Here is a 10,600-nt window from a genome sequence, read left to right on the forward strand (position 1 = left end):
GAGAGAGAGAGAGAGGAGAGAGAGCCAGGAGGATGAGCGAGGAGAGACAGCCAGGAGAGAGAGGAGAGATAGCCAGGAGGATGAGCGAGGAGAGACAGCCAGTAGAGAGAGAGAGGAGAGAGACAGCCAGGAGAGAGCGAGGGAGGTTTTTTGTTTTTGTTTGGTGGGTCTCATTGAGCACGTCATTTAAAAAGTAAATCCCAACACAAAGAATTGTGGGCACCCCTGTTGTACATTATTCATCCAAGGCTCAGGGATCTGTTCATAGGCTTTCAGTGAAAACAATAGATCCCTGGTCAGATCTCCCAGTTTTCTTGCAGCATAGAAGCTCCCTTGAAATACCATCGATTATTTTATTTTTTTGGTATCACATGCTTGCTTTGGAAGTCCCACTGCAGCAAGATATGAACTTTTCAAAACGTGTCTATTGAACTACAGTTTGTGCGAGAGGTCACAGAAAATGCTTCTTTTACAGTTAGCGCCTTGGAGCCTCTGGCCTTTAAAACACAGTCAAAGAACCGACCCCTCAGGGGGAGCCATAAAACATGGCCGCTGGAAATAGAGGGCCATGTTTAAACATCTCGACACCCGCAGTATAATTGATGAAGTGCTCTGGGAAGGTTTGCGAGTCTGTCGAATTCCCCTCCCAAAATAACATTTATGTTCAATAAAGGATGTCAACGGAGGGATGGAGAGTTCGGTTTCGGGTGGATGTGAATTTCCTAAAGCCTTTTTCAGGGGGGTCTCTGCAAATAAACATTTTAAACTGTCCCCCCCTCCCCCCCTCCCTTTCCTTTCTTTAAAGCTGAACTCCAAACAGCTAAATACACAGATTAAATAAATATATGGGAGCTGTTTTACCTGCCAAAGGATCTGTAATTCTGTCCATCCAATCCTGAGATTTACACAGCCCCCTCACACAACCAAGTGAATGACACCACCTGCAGGTATGGAATAGAGTGGGGTCCTCCTTCCACCGCCAGCCTGCTGAGTGGACAGTGAAAGAGCAGTAGCAGCAGCAGAGTGATCGGGTAATTCTCCTGCTTACTTTACTCTCTGCTCCTATCAGCATGTTGCTTCTCCACGCAATTGCATGAGCACCCCTGACTCCCTCGCAGCCCTGCCCCTTCCTCTCTCAGTTTGAATCCTGCAAAAAGCTGATACTAGGTCAAATTCAGGTACTTATACTGCTTTATTTTTTTTTAAAAATACATTTTATGCTTTATTAAAAATACCTAGCTGTATTAATTGCCTTTTATAGAGCAGGGGTGGGCAACTCCAGCTCCCCAGCTGTGCTATAACTACAAATCCCATGATGCATCTGTCTGGGAGTCGTGGCTGTGAGAAATCTTGCAATCATGGGATTAGTAGTTCCGCAACAGCTAGAAGACTGGAGTTTGCTCAACCCTGGCCAAGAGCTTAGCTTTATCTCTTCCTAGTGTATAGATATAAGAGAAAGGGTAGAAGATCTGATTGCTGCCCCCGTGGACAGATATCCCTCCACCCAACACCACAATGGAGAACCTATCTCAGAGGAACAATAGAGATCCTGGATGATGGCTTCCACCCAGACTCCCTGCCCCGCATGACAGCTGTCTGTACGGGTTGGAGACATGCCACAAGCATATGATTACTGTTTTCTGAAGACAATTATCGTAACAATATTGATATCCTTCTCCCTCTAGATCCTTCTATCCTCACCTATGGCCATGATTTACATACCATGCAAAGCTGCAAGCTTAAGCCAAAAAAATAACATGCACTGGGGGATTACTAGGCTTGGGATCCCTGGCAAGGTGAGGAGTGCAGCACTGCACTAGCACCTTGGAGTAAAGCCCCAAAGAGGTACCAAATAGGGTGGCCTGGGCATCTTACATGGATGTCCCCTGGTAATTTCCCCCAATATGCAGTGCTTCAAACATGGAAGGCATTGCAGGGCAGACCCAGTACATGCTGAAAGGCTGATATTTCCTAATGGACGGGGACTCCTTTACATAACCTATGTCTCACCATTGGCCAGGGAACCCCATTTCATGACTTATATATCCCCACAGTCAAGGGATCCTGATTCAGTGGTTTATATCTACACACGGGCCAGAGAACCCCTTGCAGTGACTTATATCTGTCCATGGGCCAGGGAACCCTTTTACATGGCCTTTGCTCCCCACTGGCCATGAAATTCCTTTACATGACTTAAATGTTCCCACTGACCAGGGAATCTCTTTAAATGGCTTATATCTCCCCATGAGCCAGGGATCCCATTTAAATTGATTGTATCTCCCCTCTTGCAATGGCATCTATCTCCCCACTGGCCAGGGATCCCCTTGCAATGGCTCTTATCTCCCCACTGACCAAGGATCCCCTTGCAATGGCTTCTATCTCCCCATTGGCCTAGGATCCTCTTGCAATGGCTTCTATCTCCCCACTGGCCAGGGATCCCCTTGCAATGGCTTCTATCTCCTCATTGGTCTAGGATCCCCTCGCAATGGCTTCTGTCTCCCCACTGGCCAAGGATCCCCTTGCAATGGCTTCTGTCTCCTCATTGCTCTAGGATCCCCTTGCAATGGCTTCTATCTCCCCACTGGCCAAGGATCCTCTTGCAATGGCTTCTATCTCCCCACTGGCCAGGGATCCCCTTGCAATGGCTTCTATCTCCTCATTGGTCTAGGATCCGCTCGCAATGGCTTCTGTCTCCCCACTGGCCAAGGATCCTCTTGCAATGGCTTCTGTCTCCCCACTGGCCAAGGATCCCCTTGCAATGGCTTCTGTCTCCCCACTGGCCAAGGATCCCCTTGCAATGACTTCTAGCTGCCCACTGGCCAAGTATTCCCTTGCAATGGCGTCTGTCTCCAATGGGCCATGGAACCCCTTAAAAGCTGGCCTCCAGGCAAATGTTTAGTAATACATCGTTGAATTTATTTTTTAAATGGAAGCAGTTTCAGTAGCTGAATTTGAGCTGATATAAGCCTCCCTTTTGAGCATGGCAAGAATGTGAGAAGAAGAAGCAGCACAAGGAACCATCAGTGCTCACAAGAAGCATGCTGTTAGGAGGAGAAAGCAGAATGACAGAGAGATGAGCTCATCACTGCACTGCTTCTCTTTTCACTGTCCAGTCACAGGCTGGGGCATATTCAGGATGACCTGTACTCAGAGGATCTGGGTTGAATTATGCTGGTCATATGACCGAGGACATCTAGCGGCAAACCTACTGCTGTGGCAACTTCTGGATCGAAGCTGAATATTGCTGCAAAAGTTGTTTATCTTTTTAATGGGCTATTTATTTTGCAATTTTTTTTAGATCATGAAATGACAAGAATCTCCGCATGGTCGTGGAAAACACTTTAAATAGCTTATACCAGGGGTGGGCAACTCACGCCATTGAGCTGTTGTGAAACTACAAGTCCCATGAGGCATTGCAAGACTGATAGCTACAAGCATGACTCCAGGAGGAAAGGCATGTTGGGATTTGTAGTTAAAGCACAGCTAGAGGGCCGGAGTTTCCCGCCTCTGGCTTACATTTAGGCAACAAAGGCTTATATCTTCTCCAGGACCAGGGAACCCCTTGAAATGGCCAATGAAAAGGCGGCTTTTGGAGTCAGGCTAAGGAAACCTGCCTACTGAGCCTAACACCAACCCAATCCCTCTCCCCTTTCCCTAATGCCAGTTCAGGACCAGGCATCTGGAAAACGACTATGGTGAATATATGGGAGCAGCCGGCATAACAGCGGCCTCCACAATGAGTCAGACATTTTGTCTCGGGTCAGCCATATTTATGCCAGACGCGCTCTGCGCCGTGACAGCGATCAAGCCTATTCTCTTCACAGGCAGAGTGTCCTCACCTAAACCCTATTTTATAGAGCTGAGTACATTTTCCGTTCTGTCTGTGCCATTGATGTGGCTTCAAACGCAGATTGGAAATAAATTAAGTTAAAGGTTTATTCAGCTTGGTTGCAAATGACAGCACGATCGCCTCTCTTTTCAGTTTTACTAGAATCCAGGGAAATCGGCGGCGGCAGATGCACAGTGCGTACAGCACCGCCAGAGCCGCCAGCTGCCTCTGAACGGCTGACAGCAGTAAACTTAAAGGGAAAACATTGTGCACTCGGGTACTTCGTATTGTGAGCTGTTGCTGAGCTATAACATGATCTATTCCACCTGTTTGCTGTGCCACATTTTCCAAAGTCGTATCTGTGCTCAAAGAATCAATATAAAAAAGATATAAATAAAATTATTAACATTAAAAGTAGATGTAAACCCCAACTAGATGATATTAAGGGCCCATTCATACCATATAGGCATTATGCACATGCTGGTGTGAGTTGTGCATGGGGACTATGTTCTTGAAACACATGCCCCATCCAAGGACACTCAGAAATGTTTATTTTTGGATCACCATGGCCAATGCTGAAATATGTAGCATGACTTGCTTCCACTAGGCGATGACTAGACATTTTAAAAGGCTTGATGTATGAATCATTTGTTACCCTCCTGGTAACAAATAAGAGCGTCTGTTCTATACTCTGCCCTGCTAACCGGAAAAGCAGCAGCTAATTGGCTGACGGGAAGATAAAAGGGAGGTAAGCGCCACAGTCACACATCTCGCACGAGCCCCCAATTCGCCGATACCATTCCCATTACTCACTTTCCCTGGTGTTCCTGCAGGACCTGGTAGATGCTAATCTGGAAGGTCTCGTTGTCAAACCTCTCCCGAATATAATCTTTGTATATCCTAAATTCGGCTGCCGTTACTGCCTCTCCTTCGGGAATTTTGACCAGGTCAAACCGGAACTCTCGGTGGTGGCGTCTTCGGTGAAAGAACTCCTTGTCGTGTTCCACTGAAAGAGCAAACACAAGAGATTGGACTTTTATTACCTTCTCCGTGTGTTAACCAACAAGCTTACAAAATACAATCGTTTTTTTTTCTTTAACTGAACATAAATTTCACAATTTGCTGCTACCCATCATGCGATACATCTGCACATTTAAATAGGCCTTAGAGGTTTCCCATTTGATGCCCCTGAATTGTAACACGTACTTCAGAGGCTAGAAAGTTAATGTGCATCCACAGGAAAAGCTTTTTTTTAACTTTTGGATGAAGGGCGGATGGGTTAGAACCTTTGTCAGGTTTTATTGCCATCTGTGTCCTTCCAGGGGAGATTCACCATCTCTGTTTGTCCTGGTGACCACTGTCTCCAGTACAGGAAGTGATGGGAATCCAACAATCCAACCAGAACAGGAGGTGAGAGGAAATCTAACAATCGTGACACCAGTTTTGGTGACAACCGTCTACGAGGTGACTTCTCCACACTTTAGAGATTTCCATTTGCTTCCTCTTGTGTCTCCATGTCATAAAGTGTGTGGGGGGGGAATCTCCCAACCGGACAGAGGTGGCAATTTTAACCAGACCTGTTCTAACCCTTCCACACTCCAAAAACTAAACACATTAATAAATACAAAACAGCTGGAGATACACGTTAAGATTTCTTAAGTTGCAGTAAATTGTATCAATATTTTAAATTAACTTGAATGGAGCAGGCTCTGGGCTTGTCACCCCAATGTGGGTTCACCATTTGATGAGTCAATGACCTGGGACAAGCAAAAAGTCTATATTTCTCTGGCTGTAGATATACGGACAAACATACCCAGTCATTATATATCCTTGCTCGGTACCACTAATATATATCCTGCTCCATTGAGGAGCATAGGGCTGGATTGTAAGACTTCCACTGTTGACGGTTCCCAGCCTTGGATTTGACCTGCAACCAGGTCAGGTTCATGTCAACAGCCATGATATCCTCATATAGGCTTCACCGCCAGGAGCCTCTGGTTCTGCCTCTCCTGCGCTATCCTTGGTGATTCCAATTAAGCGCCTGTCTATAGATTTCATTTGCGCCCTTTCGTAAGGTATGTCCAATACATTCACGCTCTCGCATGTCTGTTGCAATCGGTCTTTGGTGACACTGCCAGAGAAGCTCTACACTAGTGATCCAATTTTGCCTTGCCCAGTAATTTGGCGCAAAAACTTATCTCGAAACAAGTCCACAGGGACCCGCAGATGAGATACGATAGTCAGGGGCCATTCACAGCATTGCATTGTGGTAAAGAGTGGTAACACCCGTTCAGTGTCCCATTGCAAATCCACAATGCACTTGTGTTGTAGCGCACTGCAGGCTAATGCACTAGAGCGCGTTTTGGCGTGCTGCACTGGAAAATAAAATTCTGCTGGTGAGTGGTGTGTGGGCCGACCATTCCAAAATAAATTGTCTGCCCCATTGCAATGCACATGAATGGGTGACACAATACACATTAATGTGTGTGCCCTAATGCAAAGCACTAAACCTGACAGGTGTGAAGCAAACCCTTACCTGATTGGCTGTTTTTTATCACATTACCATGTATGCTGAGTGGAAATTTTAGAGGACAACTGTGATTAGAATCTTAAATATCTATAATGTTTAGCGCCCGACAAAGCTGCCTCCAAAGGCTAAGCAGGAACAGTGAAGGCTATGTGTGTTCAATACTCTGCTGGCAGACTCAGCTGTCTGATAATGCCTGCATACGCGCCAGCCCTCTATCTATGGGCCCCTATGGCTCAGATCGGAGCCTGCCAGGTGTTTTATTCTTTTGACTGATAGTCACCAAGGATGCTGCTAACACTGTCCTGCATAGAAACCAGTACTAGAGGGACTTAGCAAACTTGCACATCATATCTAAGTGTCGTGCCACAAACAAGGAAAACGTCGAAGATAAGAACTTTATAATAATTACTTATCCCTTTTAGATTGTAAGTCCTCAGGGGCAGGGAACTCCTTACAACCTTAGGACATACCTTATGTTGCCGGGTGAACGTCCCCCTCCTTGCTGATGTCCATCACCAAGATGGCCGCCGGCAGGTATCACAAAGATGTGTGATGACGTCACGGCGGGGTGTCACCTGGTATCTGCTCCGGCTGACACCCGGCCTCGGGAAACCCCTGCCCCCCACCCCCGCTTTAGGTCCGGCACGATTTTTAGGGGGGACCCCAACGGCAAAAAAAAAAAAAGCACGGGTCCCAACCAACATACCTTACCAGACCCTTAAACCGAGGAGCTGGGCGAGGGACATGACCTGTAAGTGTTACTGAACTGATTGTAAGCCCTCAGGGGCATGGCTCTCCTTACCATTGTGTCTTGTATTGTGATTGTAATGTCTTCCTTATATTGTAAAGCGCTGCGCAAACTGTTGGCGCTATATAAATCCTGTATAATAAAACTAAAAAATGAAGGACCCATCAAATACTTCAAGGAGGCCTCTCCTGAAAGAAGTCTTGAAGCCTCTCCTTGAAGGCTTCCATTTCTAATTCCTCAATCTGAAAATGCTAGTTGCATGACCTTCTTTATTATTTTGGCTTTCCTGCTAAGCATCCTTGTCCTTGGTTGGTGACTCATCAAGTCCTGGCAAATGGCATTTTCAGAAGGCAGCAACGGCACCCCCTGTATCTCTCTCAGGAAGCATGTATCATAAATGTATGAAAAATACACGCAGGGCTGCCCTTTAAACCCAGGCTCGCTAATGGCCCGTGTGAATTAAAGTGTAACGGGTTAATTACGCAATCTTCTTCCAAGCGGCCCTATTAACCCGCTCCGCCTGTCCCGCCTAGCATGCATGCCATGACTCAAGTCCCCCATAATGACCAGATGTCAAAAGAAAACTTCTGTAATCGGGGAGCTTTCAATGTAAATTAAACACTTAAACCTCAGCACATGTGTGTTTCTTAAGCAAACAATCAAATCTTTGTAAACGGAGAGAAAACACAGGATGGATTCAATTAAGCCCCTCGAGCCGTATGGGGGGCGGGGGGGGCAGCGGTTGGGAACCTTTTCTTTTTTCCAAAGATTAATCGCTACCCATTACCGCTCGTAAGTAACAAGACATCCCTGAACGTATGAAACTTCAATATTCGGGTCCAGGCAGAAAGTGGAAAAAAAATGTTAACTTTTTTTCAGATATAGGGCCACAGCTGGTTTTGAGCATCTCAGAAGTAAATGAAATCAAAATGAGAAGTTCTAATCCGTCCCGGGGTCTGGATTCCACCATCCTGAAATCATTACGCATTAAGGGGCAGGTGCAAGTCTTGTATAAAAGGTTTGTTCGGTTTGACATAATCCTCCGAGATTCGTATCTCCGACACAGAAATCAAAGCCGGCTCGCTACACATGAGCACGTTCCAGCACTCGGATGAAGAGAAGGCGGTCAAGAGCTTTCAAGCGTTCTGAAATTTGTACTGCCGACTCTTTGTGGCCTGTGTTTAAAAGAAGACCTTTCTTTTAGTAGTCCCTCTTCTGCAATCCCCATCTGTAGACAATATCTGGATCTCTCCGGTGAAGGAGAACCCCCCCAGAGACCTAGGTGAGGTCAGCACCTAATTTATGGATAGGGCAGAGGTTGGGACGTCAGTCCCAGGTGGACTACAGCTGAGGGGTCATAACTGGGACCGTGAGCAATATGCACATAATATACAACCTAAGACCAATGACAACGTGGAGGTGCAGAAGCAGAGTTTTAGAATATAACCCAGACATATTGAATGATGTTTGGTGGATATGTGAAAAATACAACACTGAGAATGTTGCCTATCCATTCACTAGAGACTGGTGACATCACTGAGAATGCAGCCTATCCATTCACTAGAGACTGGTGACATCACTGAGAATGCAGCCTATCCATTCACTAGGGACCGGTGACATCACTGAGAATGCAGCCTATCCATTCACTAGAGACCGGTGACATCACTGAGAATGCAGCCTATCCATTCTCTAGGGACCGGTGACACCACTGAGAATTCCGCTATTGTGTTCTCTGTTAACATAGAGTTTATCCCCCCAAAAATCTGTAGCCGCCGTTCTCTTTCCCATCAACAAAACATACCTCTGACATGCATAATATTTGCTTTACACAGAAGACGCGTTCTGCAAAACAAAAGCTGTTTTCATAATCAGAAATTCTTTCGAATAACATTCCCGGTGTGAACGCAGATTTGCCAGAGCGTGTTACACCGCTCCGAGTGCCATGCTCCCGCTGCGTGTCGGGACGAGTACACAGGACATGCCTTCCTCACACTCCTGACCTTGGCAGCCCAAGACTTGAGTTACGTAACACTCCTCTACAGCAGGTTCCTCTAGGTCCACATACCAGAGTTCTGACGTACCCGCTGCTAATTACGGGGGAACACGAACGCCGGGCCCCTTCCAATGTTTTGAGGTCGCAGTTAAAATCATTTTAATTGTCGAAGAAAAGAGTGCGCAAGCAAGTCATAAACTGTTTTGTGTGATCACATAGGAACACAAACCCTTCACACTTGGACACGTCGGTATAATTAAATACACCTTTCAGTAACTTTGCAAGTCCGCCTGAACAAATTCCCCGATTGGATGATTCTTTTTACATTGCTATATTTTATCATTCAAACAATGAGGGCCCATTCACACCACATCCAGATCATCTCCAGACCAGACCAGATTGCTTCCGGACCCAAAGTGCATCCTAATGTATCCCTCTGCTATTTCTGGCCTTTGTTCTCACCAGAGCAGTCTGTTCCAGACCTGAAAAATACTGCACGTCTCATTTTGTCTGGTCTGGAATGCACTGGAAATGGGGGCAGGTTCACACCATTTTGCGGACCAGATCTGGTGTGAACCTGCCCTTAAGCTGAGATAATGCCATCAGGCTGCTTCAGGCAGGAGAAAGCCTTTCCTTAGGTTCCTCAGATCACATAGGCTGTACACTGTAACTTTGTTGCAAGTTACAACGTAAAAAGGCTGCAGCAGGGGCTGATCTGTGCCAAACATTTGTGCCAAGAACTGCACGAGCACCCTAATTCCCATGACCGTGTCCTCTTTGAGCTGGAAGTAGATGGTGACCATGAATGATGCCTGAACAAACACGACTCTATCCTTCTGGAGCAGATGAAGGCATTGTTGGGGGGAGTACTGCGATCTCCGTGAGAGGTGATAAGTACCTAGAAGTGACACATTACCGAGCAAACATTCATATGTTAAAATATATCTGATGTCTTGCAGTCAGGTGGAGGTCTATCATCTCCAAAAAAAAAACAAATGTATTAATAATCCCAATTTTGAACCACAAGGTTCTGGCGTGCAACGTTAGTGATACTGTCCACGCAGGGCAGAAAAAAAAGATCCATTTGGTGCCCCCTTCTCTCTCTCACCCTTTCCATTCCATTGGGCCTCCAGTAGCGAAGCGAAATACCCACCACTTCCAGGTATGGGTAAGCATGTGATTAACTTCCCTTCTATCTATTCCCTTCTTCCCTTCAATCAGTAGGTGTCCTTGATTGGGCCAGGTGTGTCACATGGCAATAGATAAACAGTCCCCAGCCCTATGTGAGGTTTTGTAGCACACACAAGGCTTCCTTTCCTGATCCCGGCAGTAGAACAGAGTCTCAGCGGTCGAAATCCTGGAAATTACTTTGATCATATTACTCAAATATCGCATGACACAAAAATAAATAATATTGGCTTACTAAAAGTAATAGAGAAACTGGAACTTTGCCTACTGAAGGCAGAATCACCAGGTTCTCTTGATAGGACAACCCTACCC

At 46.1% G+C, this 10,600-nt stretch overlaps 1 protein-coding gene across 2 annotated transcripts in view; it reads right to left on the reverse strand.

Moving 5' to 3' along the window:
• BMP7 (bone morphogenetic protein 7) overlaps window positions 1–10,600 on the reverse strand; it is a 52,148-nt gene that overhangs the window by 16,255 nt on the left and 25,293 nt on the right. For both annotated transcript variants that reach the window (XM_018560676.1, XM_018560675.1), the window contains exon 2: window positions 4,643–4,835. In XM_018560676.1, the coding sequence (XP_018416178.1) occupies window positions 4,643–4,835 (193 nt within the window). The remainder of the gene's footprint in view (window positions 1–4,642; window positions 4,836–10,600) is intronic.

Source organism: Nanorana parkeri, unplaced genomic scaffold, assembly GCF_000935625.1.
Source record: "Nanorana parkeri isolate BGI_ZX_2015 unplaced genomic scaffold, ASM93562v1 scaffold474, whole genome shotgun sequence".
Classification (NCBI taxonomy): Eukaryota; Metazoa; Chordata; class Amphibia; order Anura; family Dicroglossidae; genus Nanorana; species Nanorana parkeri.